General features: G+C 34.9%; 2 protein-coding genes across 2 annotated transcripts in view; both read left to right on the forward strand.

Moving 5' to 3' along the window:
* The window catches only part of LOC113231661 (tolloid-like protein 1), a 158,655-nt gene extending 148,166 nt beyond the window's left edge, over nucleotides 1–10,489 (forward strand). Inside the window, exons 11-20 of the mRNA XM_026466096.1 lie at nucleotides 238–350; nucleotides 698–846; nucleotides 1,307–1,512; nucleotides 4,150–4,322; nucleotides 4,435–4,563; nucleotides 5,372–5,598; nucleotides 6,350–6,464; nucleotides 7,484–7,664; nucleotides 8,939–9,189; nucleotides 9,304–10,489. Of these exons, the coding sequence (XP_026321881.1) occupies nucleotides 238–350; nucleotides 698–846; nucleotides 1,307–1,512; nucleotides 4,150–4,322; nucleotides 4,435–4,563; nucleotides 5,372–5,598; nucleotides 6,350–6,464; nucleotides 7,484–7,664; nucleotides 8,939–9,189; nucleotides 9,304–9,543 (1,784 nt within the window). The 3' untranslated portion in view covers nucleotides 9,544–10,489. The remainder of the gene's footprint in view (nucleotides 1–237; nucleotides 351–697; nucleotides 847–1,306; nucleotides 1,513–4,149; nucleotides 4,323–4,434; nucleotides 4,564–5,371; nucleotides 5,599–6,349; nucleotides 6,465–7,483; nucleotides 7,665–8,938; nucleotides 9,190–9,303) is intronic.
* A 3,453-nt stretch (nucleotides 10,490–13,942) lies between these two features.
* On the forward strand, nucleotides 13,943–17,813 carry LOC113231772 (ubiquitin thioesterase OTU1). Its single transcript, XM_026466299.1, has 4 exons — nucleotides 13,943–14,517; nucleotides 14,850–15,022; nucleotides 15,437–15,595; nucleotides 16,346–17,813. The coding sequence occupies exons 1-4, from the start codon at nucleotides 14,130–14,132 to the stop codon at nucleotides 16,553–16,555; spliced, it is 930 nt and encodes a 309-aa protein (XP_026322084.1). The 5' UTR covers nucleotides 13,943–14,129; the 3' UTR covers nucleotides 16,556–17,813.
* The last annotated feature ends 7,379 nt before the right edge of the window (nucleotides 17,814–25,192 follow it).

Consider the following 25,192-nt stretch of genomic DNA (forward strand, 5'->3'; position numbering starts at 1 on the left):
TACAAAATTGTTATGCAGTTCATTACTTTTGGTTTTCTCGCCATATAGTATACTTTTTGATGGAGCTTTGGGAGTTCATGAAGAAAGGGACGCATTTAGAACTAGGTGGGGATTTTTGTCGCAAGCCAGATCCTCGTTAGGTGGCTTAGCCGGGGCAGTTGGTATTTTAAGTTTATCGTATGCTATTGATAATATTAAATGAACTTTTAGAAAGCTTGAAAGAGATATTTGTTGCAGCTGTATGCGGAGGTGAAATAGAAGTGGACAGCAATGGTCATTTGGAATCTCCAAATTATCCTGATGATTATCAACCTAATAAGCTATGTGTCTGGAGACTGACTGTTCCACAGGTAGCATATAAAAATCTGTCTTGTTAAATCCAATGCATATTAGAACTACTTTTAATATTCACATTCCATATAAAGTTGTATGTTACCTAGTGCTATTGCCTAGTGTTATTACTTACATAATTATATAATACTCATAAATTATGTATGTTTCGACATTCTGATCATCTACTATGAGCATTCCTCATTGGGAGTAGGAGTTTCTGTATACGACGCACAAAAGGCAGTTAGATTTGGTTGTACATTTCAATACACAGTAGGTAAGTGTTATTTCCTACGAGATCTACAAACGATGGACTTTGTTTATGTATTTCGGTATCTGCTTTCCATTACAATATATTTTTTTTCAGGATTACCAAGTAGCGTTAAGATTCCACTCGTTTGATGTGGAGAACCACGATACTTGTTCATACGACAAAGTGAAAGTTCGGGATGGGGATTCCATGGACAGTCCACTTATTGGCATGTTCTGTGGACACAAAATTCCACCAGATATCAGGTACAAATGTTACTTTCGTTATTGTGACAACGAATTTTGCTATAATTATAGTGTCAGTTTTAGTAAATATGCGAATTTCACTAGACCACGAAATTGCTTCTCTGCACACGACATATAATCAAATAACCAATATATTAAAAAAGAAATATAAATTAAGTACTTTTATTTACAAGTACTGGGAAATTAAAGTTAGACTCTCACAACGTTGAACATTAATATGAAATGCTACCTGCGTCGTCGACACGGTTGCGAAGAGCAGCAAAATAAATATCTCGAAGTATATTTTACCGAAACTTACTTTTCTGCCTTTAGTACTGACTCATTTACAAGTTACAATGAGATGATAAAACGTGTTTGTAGAATAAATAGAAACAATAAGAAAACTTTTCAGATACCATTAAGATGAATGTGCAATTTAGTTTTTTTATGCTAGTGCGATTAATATGATTTTCCTTTCTAGGTCTACATCCAATAAACTCTTAGTGATCTTCGAATCTGACAGCACAGTCCAAAAAGCAGGTTTCTCGGCTACTTTCATGAAGGAATTCGACGAATGTGCCTCGATAGAGCACGGGTGCAGCCATTCCTGTGTCAATACCTTGGGAGGATATGAGTGCGCCTGCGATATTGGATATGAACTTCATTCAGATGGAAAACAGTGTGAAAGTAAGTTGTTGTTCAATATGTTAGTAGCAGTAGAGCTCCTTGTGAAAGAGTTCGTCCGGGAAAGTACTGACACCTTATCTATTTCTACCGCCGCGCAGTAATGTGAGCATTACTGCGTTCCGGTTTTGTAGGGCTAGTGAAATTACAGGCACATGGGACTGGGAAGTTATGTCTTAGGGTGACAGGCGCAGTGGCAGTGTCCCTCAGATCTTTGTGATTTAAAGCTCTAGGTGGCACTGCAACTGTTATGGACAGGTGTGTAGCTTACCACCAGGCACCGTCACTTGATATTCTTAAAAAAAAACAATTTACTTAAGAGCCTATCAATATTGAGTATACTACCTCAAATGGCTTTGGTTATTTTTTTTTTCTTTTTTTCTTTCTTTATTTAAAGAGCTTTGTCACAATAAGCGACTACACCGCTCTATACATATATTTATATTATAAAGTAAAGAGAGAATTGAAGCAGCTTATAATTGCCTTAACTTCAAGCCTCTCTCCACCAATCTATATAGCATCTTGGCTTCCCTTGATAGGGGAAAGGCCAAGACGCTGTTGCATCCGCCAACTTGTCTAAACTGGTCACATATAGCAGCTACATCAAATCTAAAAGAATCGTTTCGTTCACACTCCTTCCAAATGGCTTTAATTTGGTTCGTAAAAAATCAATTCTGAAACAAAGCCAGTGTCCCCCGCCGCTCGACCTACTCAAAATGAACCGTATTATTATGGGAATTTTTTTAATTTGAGGTGAAGTAGTATCGATTCTTAACTTCATGCCGTACAGCCCTAGTCGATACCTATTAAAAATTATATAGGTATTTAGGTAATTACTTTCTTCATTTCCAAGAAAATAAAGTATCTCAGGCTGATAATGAGCATAGTGCACATAGAGTAAAGTTTTTATAAACTGTTTTAACACAGAACATATGTTTTTAATAATGATGTTCAAATTATGCTTCACACAATGTTTACACAAAGTTAAATTCTTAAATGCGATGGCTTTTGCGTTCCTGTCACTAAAGTCAAATAAGTTTATCGGTCTGTTCATTTCAATTTGCTAGCAACTGTATCTACATATGCGTTTAATGGACAATCAGTCAAACTATTAAGAATATTGGTAGTTCTATGATAAGATACCTACGTATCTTTCCATGTTCATTGATTAATGACTGAGATATTTTTCACAAATAAGTAAAGCGTCGTAAAAAAAGATAATTATTCAAAACTCCAGTTTCCAGTATAACCAAAACGTAGCGCTACATGCCAAAATAGGATATAATATTATTATTAAGGCTATCAGCGCAAAAGTGGTAAAACCAACATTAATAAGTAAATACAAAGATCGAACACTCAGAAAAAATTCCTTCGATCCGGTCGGATTCGCTGTATGGGTACTAACTGGGTGATAAATCTTTCATAGATTTCTCATAGATGGCCCTACGACTAAAAGTCGTTGAAAAACCAAATACAAAGACACGACGCAAGCACATAGAAAAATTCGTGAGGTCCATTGGTTCGTTCCGTGGCTTAGTTGGTGTAGCGTCTGCCACTGTATGCAAGAAGAAGTCGGTTCGAATCCGACCGGTTCGAAGGAATTTTTTCTGAGCGTTCGATCTTTGTATTAATAATTATAACAAACTAGTGGAGTAATTTCACAAAAAAAAATTGAACATCAATTCAATAAAAATTTAATTAATACAGTGAATAGCGACATCTCTCGCCAGGACTGGTGGCTGTAAAGGTATTAACTGGGTGATAATCTTTCATAGATTTCTCATGGATGGGGCTTAGACTAAAAAGTTGTTGAAAAACCAAATACAAAGACACGACGCAAGCACATAGAAAAATTCATTGGGTCCGTTGGTTCGTTCCGTGGCTTAGTTGGTATAGCGTCTGGCACGGTATGCAAGAAGACGTCGGTTCGAATCCGATCGGATCGAAGGAATTTTTTCTGAGTGTTCGATCTTTGTATTAATAATTATAACAAACTAGTGGAATAATTTCACAAAAAATAATTGAATATCAATTCAATAAAAATTTAACCAACATTAATTAATTAATAGATTCAAGCGTTACTTTGCGGAAGTCCATGTTAATAAAAATGGAAGTAAATTCATTTGCTACTCCGCCAACTCATTGAAGGTTAAATCGTGCAAAATAGCTGCGCTTGTGTTGAATTTTTTTATTTACTTTTTTTAATAACATATAGGGATAATTAACGCATGAAAAAATATTCAACACAAGCGCAGCTATTTTGCACGATTTAACCTTCACTGGGTTCGCGGAGTAGCAAATTAATTTACTTCTATTTTTATTACCAACATTTTTTTTCACAATAAAAGATATAAATGATACATAAGTGTATGCATTATTATTTTAGATTTGGATGCTAAATAAATAAAAAAAAAATTTAATTATTATATATTTTATTATACATGGATCATCATCCAGTCATGAAATAAGTACTTTTGTATTTGAGTGTCATTTAAAATAACTTTCTACAATTAAAAATAATTATGTGGGTTAAACCACTTTTGCGCTGATAACCTTAATTATAAGTTATAGCTTTATTATGGGTAATGACTAATGACTGAATCAGAATACCGCTATATTTAAAGCAATAATATTTTTCAGATGCATGCGGAGGAGTTCTCTACGCTTCCAATGGCACTATCACATCACCTTCGTTCCCGGACCTGTATCCACCATCCAAGAACTGTCTTTGGGAAATCGTCGCGCCACCACAACATAGGATCACTTTGAACTTTTCTCACTTTGACCTGGAAGGCAACAGTATGTATCAGCAGGTGAGTATACTTATCCATCACTTTAGGAACGGTGATGTTCCATTATCTTCTTCAAATGTTCGTAACAAAGCGATGAGTCAATATACAATATATCCAGAACTATTGTTTACAGGAATGTGAATACGACAGCGTTACTGTTCACTCAAGACTCGGAGCAGATGTGCTGAGGCGTCACGGAGTGTTCTGCGGGTCAGCTCTACCACCACCGGTCACGTCTGATGGATCTGTCCTTCGTGTTCAAGTGAGTTGACTAATATTAGGCATCTTCATTTTATGTGTTGGGTTACTTTCTTGTTAAAAATAACAATTGAGTAACCCAACGCCTCGTAATTTCATGCATCTAGGCTTATCCGGCTGCATCCAGAATGTCACTCTACATATGTCTTCAGTTGCCTGTTCACATTTTCGGAAACCCTGTCTGTTCGTAACAGTCTTCTTCACAAAGTCACAAATTAATTGGAGGGACAATATATACCTACTCTTCTATAATAAGGTTCCGAAACTACAGCGAAACAAAATCTTTACACTAAGGTTATTGTAGGTATACGCTTCTGCATAAGGTACTTGGATGACAAAGATCCATAATAGTGACCCGTTTAGCTCTTGCAAGTCTCGATCTATGATATTTGAAATCATCTTAATTTTCAGCCCTATATTACCCACTGCTGGGTATCTGGGTATAAGCTTCCTTTCGCCCTTACCAAACTTTCCGATCCTGTGCGTCTCTGGTCCAAGTTCCTCGCAACTTTTCCTGTATCGTCGACTCAGCGTGCCACTGGACGACCCGGATTTCATAAGCCTTGATATTTGAAATAATTATGGTAAATGATAAAAGTGTATATAAATGTTTGTTTACAAACACCAACCCCTAAAGTTTTTCTTATTCTTCTCAGGGCAGTGTAGTACAGTTTAATGAATGTGACTATTTCAAGTGTAATTTGCTTAGGACTTATGATCCTTCTGTTAGAGATGCATCGTATGTTCCTTTGGTATTTTTCTTCGTTTTTATAATACAATTGTCTTGTAACGTATTATTGTCATAATTTCAGTTCACGTCAGACCCCTCAGTCCACCGCACAGGCTTTGGAGCAGTATACTACATAGACGTGGATGAATGTGCAGAAAACAACGGAGGCTGCCAGCACGAATGCCATAACACCCTTGGAGGATATGAGTGTGCCTGCCATAGTGGCTTTACTTTGCATCAGAATAAACATGACTGTAAAGAAGGTGGTTGCAAACATGATGTAACACAACCTCATGGAACTATAGTCAGGTAAATGTGACTTATTGTCATGCTTGAAAATTCCTGAACACAATTGTTCTTAACGTAATTCCATGAAACAGGACCAAAAGAAAGAACAAGTTTCATTATGAAAGTGCAAAAGGTATAATATTACACATGTTTATTTACTTTTTTCACCCGCGCCCGCCACGGTTGCGGAACCGCGGTTTCCGTAGAATGTAATGTATCGTCGACTAAATTCGTAAACCTCGTAACTTCTTCTTCTCTTCTAACTGTTGATTAGGCGCAAAAAACAGAATTACTTGTAATAATTATAGCATTGTACCTTTAATTTATAAGTAAAAAAGGTCTAGAAATTATATTTTACACTTTTATTGCCCGATATTGCGCTTAAAGAGTAAAAAAGAAATTTCATGCAAAAACGGAGTTACGAGGTTCTACCGTAAATAACCTCGCGACTTGCGACCGTCTCCCGTCAAGTTTGCGGCCCGTTTCGCAACAGCGCCAGCGGCAGCTACGTGACCGCACAAACCTGCGGTGTCATGAACGTTGAAATAAAACAGCTGTCCCGCAGCCGCGGCGGCCGCGAATGAAAGCCGCTCCGTGAGTTCTTGGCATTAACGTCTTAAAAAAATATAATCATTCTGCGTTAAACCAAATGTATATATTCTATATATATTTTTCAAACAAAGAATAGGAGTCAACCAAATCATATTTCCCTAATGTACGTACATTATCGAGCATCAAAAGGAAATGAAAAACAAACATTTTCTCTCCACAGTCCGAACTATCCCAACATGTATCCAGCGCGAAAAGACTGCGTGTGGCAATTCTCTACCACTCCGGGACATCGCATTAAATTGATCTTCAACGTTTTTGAGCTGGAACCTCATCAGGTAACTTCTTAATTTTTATACATGTACGTAGCTATGCTGTTACGTTAACTCAAGGCATGGGTCAATACTTTAAGATAACTGATGACTAATCTCCATACTATATAGATCGTAAATCATAACTATGAAAAAGATCAATATTCAAAACAACATGTCAGTTTTTTTTTCTTGTAATATATTCAAATATTGATTATGAACACTGAGCTTACCAACAAAATCATGAGCTATAATTATTTTCTGAACTTTGATAAATATGCGTAACAATAGACGGCATTGTGTGTTCCAAACTATAATGATTTATAAATTAACGCTTCCCAATATGGACAGATGGCGCTAATCCTAAACGAAATAAAAGGATAGCAGGCACTATCCATAAAAATCTGTGGAAATGGCGCTTAGCATCTAGTTGATTTGTATGTTGTCACTAGAAATTAGAGTAGCTTTGATAAGTTATGGCTTGTCAATGTAAAAACAAATTAGTTAAAAAAATAGCTATTTGGTACTCATCGCGACATCTGCTGTACCAATAGGTACTAAATATGGGACTACGCTCTCTTGTATCGCGATTAGCAGTCCTCTAGAGTTATTGGTCCATGGTATATAAGTAATTAAGAACTTTGTGCAGAAAGAGACTGAATATATAAAGAAAATTTATCACTTTGTGTAGATATTACTGTGAAAGAGTTCGTCGGAAGTACTACCACCTCACCTATTTCTGCCACCAAGCAGTAATGTGACCATTACTGCTTTTCTGTTTTGAAGGCTGCTGGTCAAATTACAGGGACATGAGACTTTTCAACTTACGTCTCAAGGAAGTGTCGCCGTGGAACTGCTATGGACAGGGGTGTCGCTTACCACCAGGCGTACGACTTGTTCAGCCCGTCACTTGGTATTTTAAAGAAAAACATTTACGTTAACGTCAAGTAGAGTGTAAATCCCTCCACAAGTCCAAGTCCCAGTCTAAGGTGTTTCGCCTTATTACAAAATATTTTTTTTGTTAATCTGATTATTTTGACACACAGGAATGTGCTTACGACCACGTGACGATCTACGACGGAGCGTCAGCAGAAGACAAGACCCTAGGCCGGTTCTGCGGCAACAAACTGCCCCATCCTGTGGCAGCCAACACCAATCAGATGTACGTCGTCTTCAAGAGTGATGCTTCTGTACAGAGGAAGGGATTCTTGGCCACTCATTCTACAGGTAAGTATCAAGCTTTTTTTAGTAATACAGATAAGGGCCTAAAATTATCATGTAGGTACAATTATCTGCCTGATAAATATATTCAGAACAAGTATACTGAGACGACAAAGACAACAATAAGTACTTAACATGGGGAAGTTTCGACTAGATGTGATTCACGTTAAATATTTGAGTATTTGAAACTAACCTTAAATGTAAGTACCTACAGGTATCTTGCTCCTAACTTAAGTCGCAGAAAATTTACTTATAAATGTTTGACGTATTTTACCTACTTATGAATAGTAAGTGCCGGTTGTGATCCAAAATTAGATGTTACGATTAACAATTAATTTTGATATTTTCTGTGTTACAATTCTCAGTGACAAAGAAAATATCAAAATCGAAAAAACATGGTGGAGTCGTAAACGACTTTTGTGTAGGTAGTCTCAAAATTTCGCAATAAACGGTCGATTCTTAACACACGATGTGCAACGAGTGGTTGAAGGAAGTAAAAAGTTAACATAAATTAAAACATAAATAAACAACCTTCAAGAAAAAGTTACAAATTAAGATCCGAAGTTCCGAAGGATGAATTAATTTTATTATTAGATTAAATTCCTCGACAGCACCTCGTTATGTGTAAAGAGTTGTAGATTATGTTTTGAATACGATCGATAAAAACTGATCGCGATGTAATAGACTTTAAAATCTTTCGACCTAGCATCTGTATTGATATCAGAGGATAAGATTTTTTGGACCAATAAACTTTAGTGATATTTTCTGTAGATAAGAAGTATCTATGTGACGTTATTTAAAAATCGAGAAAGTGAACGATAGCGTACGAAAATTGTTCGTCTAAAATCTTACCAAATATGAGCATGCTTATAAAAATAGCATCTTAGTTAAAAAAAATCTAAAGCATACATTGAATTCCGTCCGAATACTGTCTTTGATTTGGAGTAGACTCCCGGTTTTTTTGAATCTCCCGCATAATTTATAGCCATATTGCTAATTTTGCATATCTATACTGAGAAGCAAATAATGAGCCACTGATGGTTTTCTGCTACGTTGCATATCTCTTGATAGAAACAACAATGGCAGCTCGGTTTATTTGTTCCCGTATGACAGTTCGAAGAAGAGATAACTTTTGTCTTCGGGCTCATGCTAAGCCTGCTGGAATGTCAATAATTAAAAACTTGATAAAGTGTAGGTATATTCAATTACAAGCACTTGCATCTTATTAAGTTTTAGATAGGGGTTATGACACTTAATTATTTTATTTCATTTTGCACTAGCATGCGGAGGCTATCTAGCAGCTACTGACACAGTAAAACACCTGTATTCACACGCACGATATGGGACTGATTCCTACGAGTCGAGAGCGGACTGTGATTGGAGTATCGTGGCACCTGTGGGGCATTTTGTTCGCCTCACCTTCTTGACCTTCGAGTTGGAGCCTGAGACTAAATGCGATTATGACTTCGTGCAAGTTTTCGGTGGTTTGGAACGTAGTGGCGGTGATTATGGAAAGTTCTGTGGTACAAAGGTACGTTTTGCTTTACCTACCACACGAAAGATAATTCTAATGTGATCACTGATCACGTAACTGTCTACTAACTGTAAAAATTGAACAATAAAATATTATTTATTCATTTTACAGATGCCTCCAGAAATAGTTTCAACGTCTGAGGCACTCATTGTACGATTCCGTACAGATGACTCCATTGTCTTCAAAGGATTCTCAGCATCGTACCAAGCCGTCAAGCCTGACGTATGGAGTGGAGAAGACAGTTCATCTGAAGGTGGAGAAGAAGAAGAAGAGGAAGAAGATGAACGTATGTCCCCTTTAGTGGTTGGCAGGAGGGGACCTCTTCCTCTGTTCGTCCATAGACCAACGTGACGGTGGCCGCTACCCCGCCACCCTCGCCACAGACGACCCCACGCTAATAACCGACACAAATAAATATTAGGCGAAATTCAGCTCCGGTTTCTTCAGTGTTGCCATTAGAGTGACATATCTTTTTGTAGTGCCATAGAATAACATAAATGTTTATTATTAATACTCTTTCAGCCAAAGGAACAAATTGCATTGCAATGCATTTAATAACTGTGTTATAGGAATGTGCGATTGAAATGAAATGTCAAGACGTCATGATTAATAGATATCTATCATGTTATTTTTAGGATTGAATGAAAGTGTAAATATAGGTACTAGTCTAGTTTAGATTTTAAAATACTTAAATGTAGTAGTTACCACGAAAATACTCAAAACGTGTAATTTAGTTACATGGTCTATAAATTTATAATCATGTTTATTTAATTTTTTATTGCCATTTTACCAAAGATAGTTTCTGTTGATAAAAGTGCCATAATTAGGTACTAAATAGATAAGTAGCAGTTCGTATATAAACAAAGAATGCAATGCAGTACATCAACCCGTAATTTTTTAATAATAATCTAGACCTATTATTAAGCCGTTATCTCAGTGTACTTAATGTTTCTCTTAGCCATTATGATAATATCTCTAATATCTACTGTTGGAACACTGTCTTAAAACAATCATACAGAAGTAGATTCTTTTGGTCAAAGCATAATTTAGTTATACCTACCTAAATAAGATACTGAGACAATATTTAAATATAAGACTTATGTATCTCATTAATATTAAGTCTTAAAATTCGCATTATATTTAAAACTTAACTTTTGTGGATCTATCTCACATTTATAATAATATTTTTGTCTATAAAAATCAATCACATGACGTGTTCATTCTGTAATAAAAATTACTTAATGTTATGTTATAGATTAACTTATTTGAATACTCTACCAGAACAATTTTTATTTTTGATCCTTCATTACTTTTAGTATAAATGTATGATGTACTATATAAGTGACTCACGTAATAAAGCGTGCCAAAAAAATATTATCAATCAAAATTGTATTATAGGTAATTAAATTAGTGTTTTGTAAAATAGCCATGGAAACATTTATATGTAGAAATGACGTTATCATCATTTTTTTAAATAAAATATTGTGAAAAGCCATTATATTGTTTATTTATTTTTTAATTAATCATATATGACCTCAAATATCATAAATGACGACATTTAGCAATGTTGAAAAAAATATTTAAATTCATTAATAAAATTATTTGTATGAAACCTTTCGTAAGGTTTAACTTAAACTTAAATTAGCAGAAAAATGGTTACAAATACGTTACTAGTTTTCCGAAAAATTTCAAATAATAGTGGAAATTTTAAATACCGTTGTACGCGGATAGATTCCAAAGCAAAGAATCAAATACATATGAGAAGACCTAAATGTGGAAAATATGAAAGAGTGATCCTGCAAAAACTATAATATACAGGGTGTCCCAAAACTCAACGTCAAGTGGTCACTGGGCGAGAGGCCAGGTTATATCAGTTCTGGTAAAAATTAAAAAAAAATCCATGTCACTTAATTAGGTAGGAGGTGCTTGAAGGAATGTCATAGAGATTAATAGTGGTCAACTGCCTGGGTTAAAAAAACAAGATGGTGAATTCAAAATGGCGGCCGAAGAAAAACTTGCTTCGATCCGGCTAAAAATTGGTATGCGGTCTTTAAGAGTCCTTAACCACAATTTGGGGTCAAAAGTTTCTTTTCGCCATTTTTTAATATGGCTGTCATATAAGCGTTTTTTTCGTCAAAAGTGGCTGCCGAAACGGACTTACTCTGATTCGGCTGAAAATTGGCACGCGGAGGCCTCTAGAAGTGCCGGATAATAATTTGTGGTGAAAATTGGTTTTTCGCCATTTTCAAATATGGCCGCCATAGCAGCATTCGTTGGCAGCAGAAAAAAAAATGCTCTGATCCCTTTGAAAATTGGCATGTGTGGGTTTCTAGGAGTGCTTGATAATAAATTATGATCAAAAATAGTTTTACGCCATTTTTTAGTACGGCCGCCATTCAACAACTAATAAAAATTGGCTCTAATTTAACTGGAAATCAATATGTGGAGATTTCTATAGGTGTTTGATAATAATTTGCGGTCGAAGTTTATTTTTCGCCTTTTTTCAATATGGCTGCCATACAAACTTTTTAGCGCCAGATAAAAATTTGCTGTAATTTGATTGAAAGTGGACATGTCTGTGTGACTCTATGAGTGTTTAATAATAATTAGGGGTCAAAAATTATTTTTCACCACTTTTCAATATGGCTGCCATACAAACTTTTTTGGGGGTAGATAAAAATTTCTTCTAATTCGACTGAAAATGGCTTCAATCACAATTTGGGGTAAAAATTTTGTTTCTGCCGTTTTTCGATATAGCCGTAATTTTTTATGTAAATGGCTATTGAAAAAACTTGCTTTGCTCGGACTGAAAATTGGCACGAAAAGATTTCTAAGATTGTTTGATAATAAGTAGTGGTCAAAATATATTTTTGCAATTTTTAAATATGGTCACCATTAAAGAGCTATTTCAATTTTTTTGAAACAAAGCCATAAGTGCCGAAGCCAGAGGCCGAGGTGCGCGGAGGGCGAAGCCCGAAGCGTCCGCACGTCATCAAATGGAGATAATATACGGAGACGTAATAGATTACGTGTATAAGATCTCACAATTGTAAAAATATAAAGCATGCTTCCCGATGTAGTGGAAATGAGATACTTATTATAGCGTTGTTGTATCTCAACCGTCTCTATGTTAGATTTCATTTTCTTGAAAGCTATGCTAAAGAGAAGTATTTAGGGGGAATAAATGCCAAACTACTGCCGAATTTCCCGTACTATGTAGGTACTATGAATACCAAATCAACGACAACCCAGAATACTCAGACCAAAACCAACTTAGAAATGTTCGTTTCTTAAATTGGCATAAATCGGGAATCGACCTCCTCATCAAGCGCCCATAGCCAACTGCTGTGCCGCCGAAGAACATGAGCACACCCCATAAACTGTAACCGACCACGCGCCGCAGGCAGAGCCCGATGCCACCGTCGGCCTGCTGCGTATAATATATATATTCACTTCATATATATATATATATATATATATGAATTTTTATTTAGCATGAAGTAATTATAAATTTTAATTATAAAATAATTAGTTTTTTTTTTTTTTTTTTTATTGCGACTCGACAAAATGACTGCACCGCGCCTGATGGAAAGTGCGAATACAGTCCAGAGATGAGAGTAACGGATGGAAAACACAAATATCTTCACTCCGTCACTATCATTTTGCCGGTCTGGCCAAATGCACTGGATGTACACCAACTGATCCCTGAACGCGATTCGCAAAAGCGTTTCACTGTGGAGGGTTTTCCGCCGTGTGTACTGTGGTCGCTATCCAGTCGGCACAGAGCCTACCACAATGCTAAGCAGATGGACACTTGTGACGCCCTCGGTCGCCTCTTACGACCCCCACGGGCATGTATGGGGAGGCGACAATGTATTCTTAAGCCGTCGCCCCACGGCTAAAATAAACTTGTATAGCTACAAGCCATATAAAGTAAAACGAGATTTAAAATGTTCTGTGATTTAAAAATTCACACCACCACCACCTCTTGTTGACTCCATCGGTTTCGTTCAGTAACTTCAACTTTTGACAGGTGTCAACGTCAAATGTGAAAAAATAAAGGAAAACATTGGAAAAATATCCGGAAATTTTATTTATTTTTCAGAAACATAATAAATGATATTTTCAAAATGGAAATTCTTCTATAACCCAACACTGGTTACAACACAGTATTCAGGTTGGTTACATATCGAATTGAAAAAAAAAAAGAGCTGGCTTTTGAAGTTACAAGTACAATTTTTACAAAGATTAATTTTATTTGAAGTATATTATGAAGTGAAGTACGAAGAAATAGTGATGAAGAAAGATAAAACTACATGCCTTATTTTAAACCATTTAGAAAAGTCCACCAATTACGAATTCAAAGTTTTGTTCAAATAGAATTAAAATGTGATTTAAATGAAAGTTAAAACATGAATATTGACTACCGCCGCTTAAAAGACTATTTAAAAAACCCATACATGTGAACTAAGTTATTTATGGAAAATATTTATTGAAGATCCTCTAAGGGTCGTATTCTAGAACTCTACTCAATGCTCAAGTCAGGATTTGAGTATGGTTTAAAGCACTCGAAATCATACTCAAGTCCCTTCCATTAGGGTCGTATTTCCAGTGCTTGTGTTTCCATTGCAATCCTGACTTGAGCATTGAGTAGAGTTCTAGAATACGACCCTAAGTAAACGAAGTCACGGCTCAAAAGATTTGTATCCAAGCCAAAACTCTTAAAAAAAGGTTGATTCTTTATTTTCTATGGTGACATCGTAATTAAACTGTCAAATTCAAAGTGACATTAGCATGACATTTTAATAAGTCAAAGCCCTCGGAACATATTATTTATTTCTTTTGTGGCGTCTTTTTGACCCGAAAATTATAGAAATTCACCGAAGAAAACCGTTTAATTCTTAAAAAATTGTTTCGTTAATTATTTTCTTTAGAAAATGGCTGCGCTAGCGTTTAAGGTGAAAAGCAAGAACGGTCAGCAAGTATTGAAAGACTTGACCTCTGAGAGTACTGTGGGTGAATTGAAAGCTTTTCTGTGTAGTATTTCGGATGTGGGGTTTGATAAAATCCATGTGTTGTGCGGTTATCCTCCAAAACCTCTGGACATTAGTGACGATGATATGAAACTGACGGATATTGGTTTAAAAACTGGGGAAACTCTTATAGTGGAAGAAAAAGTTCTTGCTGCAAATGTAAGCAGGCCTGAAGAGAAGAAACCACTCGAGAATGGCATAGCTTCCCATGAAACTTTGGGTCCGTGCAGACCTGGTATTCTCATGAAGAAAGTGGTCCCCTCTGACAATTCCTGCCTCTTTACAAGTATAGGTACGTCTTTGTTTTATTTATATCATCATTAATTTTGCTTTATTATGTGTGATAAAGCCAATTACTGATGTAATATAATGATGACCTTATGTTATTCTAATGTTTGCTTAGTGTGTAACAACACCATGCCAAATTAATATCAAAGATATTCATTTAAATTGATTTCTTATAAGTTACATACTATATCTTCTGTTTGTACAATTTAACTTTTAGAATTAGTAACAGTACTGGTATTGTAACTCATTGTTTTTTGTTTTTGTAAAATTCTTCATAAAGCATTTGTTATAAATTATGACTACAAATAATTTATAAAACTCTTTTTAAAATTGAAGGTTTTGTGTTAAATGGCAATGTGGACACTACAGTGCACACACTAATGAGACAGATCATAGCGATGGAGGTAGCAAGTGACCATGAGACATACAACGAAGGCATGCTAGGCAGGCCAAATGCTGAGTACTGTGCTTGGATACAACAACCAAGCTCTTGGGGAGGTGCGATAGAGGTAAATGATATAAAAAAAAATTCACTTCATTAAGTTCTTTAAAACAGTTTAGATTAGGGTTTCTTAACCTTTTCTAGTCGTGGATCCTCTCAAAATGTTGAGGAGCGCATGAACACTCTATGAAACAAAAAAACTATGTTTAAACAAAATCTTTTTTTTGTACTATAGACTCTATATTATATCTATATATTATATCTCTTAAGAGATCTTAGTACCTTTTGGCATAGGCCTCCTCCAGATCTTTCCTGGGAGTCTATTGAGAGTCTACTCTTCTCCAATAGGGATCCAATAGAGAAAAACCTCAGCTCATCTTTCAATGTTTGATGCTGACGCCTCCTACTACTTTTATTTATTAAATGTGAAATTTTCACACTTTGACTTCAATGTTTTCACTGTTAATGTTTTAATTTACAGGTGGCAATACTTTCCCGTTTTTATGGACTTGAAATGGCAGTAGTGGACACTCTGAACGCAATCATAAACAGATTTGGAGAAGACAAAAACTATGGCCAAAGGGTTTTCTTACTTTTTGATGGCGTCCATTACGATCCTTTGTACTTGGAGCAATCCGATGTAAGAAACTTTGTACAAAATAATCTGAAAAGTACCTTTGCATTATATTATTGGAAAATTACTATTGTTATTATAGAGTTTTATAATACAAAAACAGTCATAGTGCCATAAAACCTTGCTGACTATAATGACCAATTTGTAGCTATAGCTTTTCATACCCATTAGTTTGATTGTGTACATTTTACTTAAAACAACAACATCTTATGACCTATAAAGGTCAATAAGGAACCTCCACTCTATTATCCATGTCCACTATAAGTCTATTTCTTCATTTTATTATGCAAGTAAATTTATAAAAGTTGTATAATTGTAGGTAGACTAAAAATCTGATATAAATAAAATTATGTGCAACTTTTGCTGTTAATTCCTATAAGATTTTACACCATTGTGAAATGATGATCTAATCATCATAAATCATGATCTTACATGTTCAGTAGAATTACCTAACCCCATGAGTAATCTGTATAATGATAAACACTTATTTTTTGTGCTCATGTTTATTATGATACTTATATAAATCATTTTTTGTGCTCAAAATTTATTGATTTATAGGCTGTATTTGTATTTATTTCTAAAAAAGTGGCTTTTGTAATAATTTTTAACATGGGTTATCTTTTTGTCAGTCAAGCAATTTAAATCTAAAAAATTAAGTCTTGCAATAATAATGGTATTTGGAAATCAGTCTTATCAATAGGTCGAAAGGTACATATTAGCTAATTCAAGTTTACATGTTCATATTCATTATTCCAGGGTGGAATCCAAACAATATTTCCTTCAGAAGACATGGATATCTATCAAGAAGCAGAACAATTAGCGAAAGAAGCTAAATCCTCCCGTCAATTCACAGACCTAAATAAATTTACACTCAAGTGTATGATATGCGATAAGTTCCTAACTGGTCAAGTCGAGGCCCAAAGACACGCGAAGGAGACAATGCATACGAATTTTGGCGAAGTTTAGCATTAGTAACAATTTAGGTGGGTTTTAAACATTGTAAGTTCATTCATAATTATCTTTATTTTTGTGATGGGTTGTGTCTACTTATAAATGTGAGAATTGCAATAGGTAATTGTCTTGGAGCCTGGTTGTGATTGGTTGCTATGAATCTCCTATGATATTGAAGCAATATGATTGGTTTTTTACAATTTTCTTTAACTTCTAGGGGTAGGTAGTATGACGATAGTATGCATGCTAATTGCATAATTCAAATGACAGCGCGATGGCGTTTTGGTAGTCTCTCTTTCCATGGAAACTGTGGTATAAGTGGGAATTTGTCAAATATAAAAATATTACAATATGTTATAATATAAAAACAACAGTTGAAAACGGCAACACTGAGCCGGACAGACAGCTACCACCATGCTGTCTTTCGCATAATAATATTTATTTATTTATACATTTCTAAAACATTGTGAACCATCAATCACTTGCATGGGGACCATTAGTTTTCAATACAATAGTAACCAACTTGTTTTAGTTTCGGTGATATTTTATGTAATTGATAAATTCAATTCATTTAGAAACTAAATTAATTACATAATTATGTAACGTAGGCTTCGTCAGGAAGACACAAACCAACCAACTTAATATTTTATTTTAATAGGTGACTTTATTTAATGTTTTGACGGTTTTTTTTTCAAAACCCTATAATTTTATATCGCTTATGTTTATGCGCTGTATAACATATATATACATATGACATAAAAATATACAGTTAAATACAATAAACAGTTAAATTAATACAATAATTATATTTCATTGTCACTGAATTCCTTTTCTACATTGTCTTCTTTTTATTGATCCTTATAATTCTGTAGAAATACATTTTGCTTACCTCATTATTGTACAATGTTATACCTACCTATGTACTAATCTCACATGCTATAAAATTGAGCAGCAAATTTCCTTGACCTTGACCTTATAAATGTATGTATATACGTATATGCAGATGACGCTTTTTATTGTATGCAAAGCTAACAAGTCTGGCATTTTATTGTCATCATCACACATAGGCGGCCAACTTATCTGTAAAACGAGCAATGACACATAGTAGTTTTTATGCATTGTTGCTTGTTATCAAAGTTACTTGAAGTTCAATAACGTTTTATTGCCACATTACAGATAACAGCGATACCTTCAATTAAAACTACGCCAACTTAATTTTTTGGGCATTTTCTGTTATTTTTGTAAACAGCCATATTTATCTACTAATATTATGCTCCCCGAATTTTGTGATAAAAAAATAAAGCGATAAAAAACAAAATAAGGTTGGCGTAGTGTTCATTGGAGGTATCGACATCATTGACTTACAATTATATGGACGTCGGGTCCGCGCTAAAAAGTGTCCGCACTTGTAAGGCGCTAAAATCGTATACAGAGCGCCAAACTCCGCTTTAGTCTTCATTTGTTCGACTGACAGCGCGATACTGCGATGACATTACAATTTATATTTCGAATAGGTTGACTTGGGACATTTTTTTCGTGGTTTTTGTATTAGACCCGTCGTCCATTTATTTGTAAGTCAATGATCGACATGATCAATCTTATTATGTGATTGTTGTACACACACCAGCATATCTTGTTCCGTTGCACTGGAGGCGACTTTCGAACAAAAAGGTGTAGTCTGATGTGCCGTTGTCCGTACATCGGAAAACTAGGTACTTTGTTGTTGAGTTTAAACGGCGGCGGCGTGGAGTTGTCAAAATACCGAAATATTATTGTTGCCAAAACACTGCTCTTCGCTTTGTTTTAACTAAAAAAATTGTATCCGAGTATGAGGTGGTACAGACGTCGTATTGAAGCGTATTTGTTGAAGTTACCTAACCTACTACTTGTCTCTATTCCATTACCTTACTCAGAGTAATAAAGTAAAAAAGTAATGTGATGTTGCTTCCATTTTGGATAGTATTTATTCATTTATACCTCCTACTTTCACAATTGGGTCGACACAATTCATCCTAAAATGTAGCATCTTTTTTGTTAAGTATTTAATTTTTACTTTAATAACTATTTGTCACTTTTAGGGTTCTTTTCATAATTGTCATGTTAGTGTACATTGAATGAATTGATTATAACTTATTGTATAGTATAATTTTGATATAGTTTTAGAACAATTTGACAGGAGCCCTTATTGTTTCGTGTGGATCTAGCCTTGCGTTTGCACTGCCATTTATTCTTTTATTGTTATACAAATTACGCTCATTGACATTAGATGCTCAATAAGAACTCACAAAATGTATAGAAATTGTCAAATCGCGCTAGAATAGAATTGAAAAGAGATATATATTTTGCTCTGTTAACTGAGATATATTTAGGGCAATATTGCTTAAAAGATATCACTTTGTGTAAATAAATGCGAATATAGATATTTGCTGAGAGAGAGCACTTACTGTATTTTTTGTACTATGTCCGAAATTTTGTTTTGAATGTTAAATAAATAGTTGTCGTTTGTTTTTAATTGTGATTTCTTAAAGATTGTTTTCTTAATAAGATTTTTTTTCTCGAATATCTAAAGCACTGAAATTGAAAGCAATAAAAGAAACATTTTATAATATTTGACTATAGATGAACAAACTCACATTTTGAGCATTAAACCGTCACTTTTAATATTTTTATTTATGAATTGATTTTTGTCAAAATGTGGGTTGGTTACACTATGGAATCGAAAAACAACGTTCACCAAACATATGCCTTAATTTTGAAATAAAAATACCTCATGAAGATAAGTGTTGTTTTTTTATAACTTAAATTATTCATTTGTCTTCTTCTGTCAATTTGTATGGCTATTCATTTAAAATAATAATAATGTGCCTTGACAACCCCAGTGATCTCGGCTGCCCCAAAGCAAAACTTAGTAAGGGACAATTTTTTCGAAAATAATTTTATAACGGAATCCTACTCCCTGAATTACCATGGCAGTGACAGCCACTTCAAAATCCTACATTTTACTAGAGATTTAGAAACCTTAAAACCTAGAAAGACTAGATATAAGCGCCGATAATAGACCAAACCGCGACGGCGAAAAAGTGTCGGCGGCCCGGGCGCGACCCTAATACGAATTTGTATAACGGTGTTTGTTTTTACAAAAACCGTGATACAAATACTTTTTCAAAGGAAAAAATAAAATAACGTATTTTTTATAGTAATCAAATTTTTATCAGTTAGATCAGGCGCTCCGATCGTAAATACGCACGCACACGCTTCGTGTACGCTTTGTGTATGCGTAGTGAAAATGGCAGCGCCAGAAATTAACAAATTAACTTTTTAAACAAAACATCTTTAAATATGAAGTCACTAACTAACTTTTGTCGCCCATCTATGTCATCTCTGCTGAAGCCGGACGGCACGCTGGCCTATACTGCAGAAGACACGGCAAATCTTTTTGCCTCACTCTTTGCAAATAGTTCGCGTCTGGATCTCATCTTACCTAAGTCTGGCTGCACTATGGCGCCAATTCGCATACGCCAAAAAGAGGTACTTAGAACTCTGCGGAATCTGGACGTGGATAAAGCTCGCGGGCCTGATGGATTTCTAGCACTAGTCCTACGTAACTGTGCGCCTGAGTTGTCTCCTGTTCTCACACGCCTACGCCTGTACCGCCTGACACTTGAGACTGCTGTAGTTCCCAGGTCGTGGAAGCTTGCAAACGTGCAACCTGGGCCGAAAAAGGGAAGCAGAGCTGACTCTTCGAATAAAATAGCCCTGTGTAAGTGCAACTGCCTCAGTGGCCGAACGGTTACCATGCCGGACTGCCACGCAGAGGTCCCAGGTTCGATTCCCGGGCAGGGAGAAATATTTGTATGGCCTACTTTTATTTCTCTCGTGAGTTTGGGTGTAATTTGTGGTTGTCTATGTGTGTGTCCATAGCACCCGCGACACAGGGTCTCCCTAGTGCGGGGCTATGTTGAGTGTGAGTGTTATTATTACTGTAACAAACTACGATAAAGATTTTGTTCATACTTTTGCTAGAAAATGAAAACTATAATTTTTTTAACAAATATATAATTACAACTAAATTCTTTGTTAATATTGCGTTATGATGGTTACCTACCCTCTCGGTTTTATACATTAGCGATCTCACCAGGCTAGTTCGCCTCGAAGTAATTGTTGAACGCCTGCCCTTTATATTATGGCAATAAAGCAGTAAAATTTTCAATCGGTTATATTTTTTTAACTAATTTAGATATGAAGCGTATACCTTTAATTCGTGAAGGTAGCAAATAGGTAGCAATTATTGGTAATACATAGTTCTGGAAAATCTGCTCACATCATGCTGAACAAAGAGGCGACCAGCCATCCTGACGTCCGAATAGCTGGTCAAAAATTGTTTTTAAATTTCTCAGAATATATCATAGGTAGCAATTATTTAGAAAACGTAGCAAATAGGTAGCAATTCTTGAATATACACTCAGTGCCAGACGTCATACGACACGTGGAAGCACTGGAATCAAGTTCATATGGGTTCGAGAGGCCCGATTTATAATATAATGTAAATGTTTCAATTTAATTTAATTTATAGTTTGATTTTATTGATTTTCGGAGGTGATTCAATTGTATGTTATAATAATTTTCATTACTAACATAGGATATAAGTGTAGATATTTGTAATTAACATCTATGGACATGGTCTGAAATAAACAATTTGAATTATAACTTGAAACTTTTCAAGACGAAAGTGAATAGGAATTATTTAGATGTGCATGCTCCATTGTCGACCTTATCGTCACTTTCCAACACTGCAGAAGGCTACGCGAAGTGTATTTCGTAAGACTAATCTGTTTATAGAAGAAAATGGGACACACTTCGAGCACATAATAAATAATTTATTAACATGTAAGAAAATTATAATCCTGTATATTAAGGGACAATAACTTTAGTGATACTGAAAATCTTAGTCCTTTTATTAATTTAATTAGTACAACAAAATCAAATTTTATTCCAAATTTTCTTCTGCATTAACTAAACCAAATACCTACCTAACAAATGCTCATACCGTGTTCTGGCTGCTACAGTAACTTTACTATGTATGTACATTTTTTTTTAAGGATATTTTGCAGTTGGCCGCTGATGGCCTTAACTGCGCCACCGAAGAAAAGGGCGAGCTGAAGGCTCATAACCCCTACTGTATGTACACATAAGTCATCGAGTATATAACCAGAAATAAAGACGAAATGTCATTTAATTTGTTTGAAAACTATTCTGCCATATCATTACCGTGACAACTGCGCTCCGATTGGCTAGCCCGAGTTCGAAACAATTGGCGGGTGTCGTCAACTGTTTCACTTCAAATCGATCAGTTAACTTGAGCTTTGCTATAATTTCAAAATTACATATTTAATATTTAATTACCGATGAAATGTGATTCCGATTGTTTTGTAATTAGATGTTTTGCTGTTTTTCCCACACCACTGAATAGAACAGCACGGCATTGTTAGATATTATCTTTATTACAATAAATACAGAATTTTTTTAGAATATACGGAGACGTACAGTGGTTGGCCTGTCTATATTTCAGTGCAAACGAGTTTTGATATTTATAAGAGCTGTATCGCTAATGTGTTACCAGGAATATATGGTCCTTATTTCGTCTCTATTTCTGGTTATATACTCGACGACATAAGCATTTAGTTAGTAAAGGATATAAATATGTAAATATATAAATTATAATCATTTTGTGACATCAATATATTCGTTGAGTGGTACCCTACCTAACACTTATACATTAAAAACAAATTGTTTCAGGGCAACCTTGATTTGCTTTTCGGTTCTCCTGTAAAATTTTTTCTAAAGCACTTACTAGACTTTGTGCTCTAGGGCAGGCGACTTGGTCTCTGGGGGGATTGGAATTGGGGAGTTCTCACCAGTATGAGTACCGATATTCACTCCAGGGTACTAACTAGAACATCCAGACCATAACAATTTAGAAAAATTGTTCCAGTTGGGAATCGATCTTGGGAACCCCACACAGCGTCTATAAGGCAAACCGTTGGGCCACCAAGGTTGTCAAAATAAAAGTAACATAAAAAAAAACAAAAATAAAAGAAAACAAAAACAATCTAGTAAGGTTTTATTAAATTTATTTATAACACAAAAATGTACAATATCAATAAAATATAATAGGTCATATCGGTTCTCTATCACTTTTGTTATCCTATAAGTTTATTAAACACTGTTGTTACACAACATTTTTCACTTACAATAATTTCTGTTTAAAAGTGTGCATTTGGGCCATCCATAGTATTGATTTAACCATTTTTATAAGAGCCGGCGAATTTCGTACAAAACAAACCTTCCCTATAGCCGCATGCAAAGTACTTTTATTTTCGAGGTTCTTACAATTATGTGAAAAGTATTTTTCATATATAATTACGGTTGAAGTTCTTATAAACAATGACGTGACGTGTTTTTCTATGAAATAATGCGCAGTAAATGCGTTATTGGAATTAGGTAGAGGTGGTAAACATATGCGAATAGGCAGATTATAGTAACTTCATTAAATAAACAAGACGTTAAGGTAGCTGGTATTAGTAGTAATATAGTAGAACTAAGATTAACAAAATTGTTTTAATTTGCCATTGCCATTTAAAAGCTTACAAATAGCGAAATAACATGGCTTTTTAAAAACGTTTTTCAAACAACAATAAAACTATTGATATTCATTTTATTTTTCTTAAAATGTTTCTATTTACATAAGTATCTGTGCGCCGTAACATATATTATGTATATTCTAATGTGGAAGAACATTGAAGAAGCTAGCGTTATTTCTATATGTGCTGGACAACCTTTGTAGTAAAGTCTTACAATAATAACACTGCGGACGTCACGGAAGTTCTATAAAGATCAACGTGTAGCTTATTTTGTTACCTATAAGAAAAAATTCGAGAGCTTGCACAAGGTTCACACAAACACAAAGGTTCACAAGGAACAAGCTCACTTCGTAAAAAAAGAATTAGAATGCGGTAAGTACTCTGTGACATATATACACACACACATTTATATATATATGTATATATATATATATATATAACCAATTTCGAAGCTACAACATTGACACCAATAAGCGGTTTTTGCTAACAAATCGCTTGTTAACTATGGACGTGCCCAGTCTATTCTATATTAGATAAAATAGTGAAGAGACCACAATGGTCATATGTAAGATAGAATAATAATAAAATAATTTCTATCTTTTTACAAAACGTTTAGTAATCTGCATCAGGTAGCTTTGTTTATACACTAACAAAATAGTATCGAAAAATCTCCAACACATGTGATTACTTTTATACATCATACCAAAAAAATAACAATAAAAAACAATAACAAACAGTTTGACTTTTTAAATCTTTGCTTAGGTTAGCGATCAGAAGTACGAAATGACATTTGCTCGATATATTATATCGGGCAAATATAACTTTTGCTAGAATTTTTTTAATCGCGAAAACGGTTTTTAGCAAAATTTTCGTTATTCTTTCAGGGTATTCTAAATGCTTATCGCAAAGAAAACATTAGGTTAGGTAAAAAAAAAAAATTTTCGAGACTAAATATTATTTCGGACAAATGTAATTTTGGACTTCTGATAGGCAACTCTTTGCTTACAACTAATAAAGAAATATACCTATTTATGTGCCGTTACAATTGCATAAGGCTGAATGCTCGTAAAATGCTGATAAGTTTGAATATAAGTGCTGTCTATTTTCCCTGTGAGTAAAATAGAAAGTCCTAGCAATCTTGCAATTTCTTATAACACGTTGATCATTTAAGGGGATCTAATTGAGTGACGTCAATAGCGCAAAAGGTCAAAATTTGAAACTCATAATCACACAAATTCATACAGGTATCAATTCACGTAAAAATGATCAAGTTTAGCCCATCTGTCTCTTTCTTTTCCGCAAGAAAAGTTGTGCTACAACATTTTAAACGTCTAATTGACGAATTTATAATTATTATTTCTTTAATGGTGACCACGACCCAGTGTCAGTTTCGATGTATGTTGTCAGGCCAACGCTAAAAGGCGCCGTCGAAATTAGACAGCTCAACTTCTCTTTACATAATATAATTTACTAAATCAAATCTTGACAGATGCAGCTTACTTGAGTGCATTTGCCAAAAAAGTAGGCATATATGCGATTGCGCGAATCAAGACCATTACGTCACTAAATTGCGTGTTTGGCAAAATATGACGGAACATTGAAATGAGGGCAGTGTTAGCTATAAGAATAGATTGTACCGTGTAAATTGAAGTCGCTGTAACATTTTGACTGTCAATTATGTTTTATTATAACTTTAAACAGTCCGATAGGTATGGACGGTGAATGACGTCCGCACGCAGGTCAGTCAAATCTGATACCGCATCCACTGTACCCAAAAACTTCATTTTAATATAATATAGAAAATAATAATCATGCAATCAAATATTGTTGCAGTTCTGACAGCGACATTTTTTGGTTTACAATAGCAATAATGCATTACGGGAAGTGAGCGTGCCAACAGCTCCGGCACCTATTTGGAAAATAGGGAAGAGGCTGTACGTGCACCTGGGGCCGCTCACCCGAGGCACTGGCCTTCCGAGAACCTGATAAAGTCCGTGACAACTGTCTGTGA

The sequence above is a fragment of the Hyposmocoma kahamanoa genome, unplaced genomic scaffold (assembly GCF_003589595.1).
Source record: "Hyposmocoma kahamanoa isolate Upper Pololo Valley unplaced genomic scaffold, ASM358959v1 66, whole genome shotgun sequence".
Classification (NCBI taxonomy): domain Eukaryota; kingdom Metazoa; phylum Arthropoda; class Insecta; order Lepidoptera; family Cosmopterigidae; genus Hyposmocoma; species Hyposmocoma kahamanoa.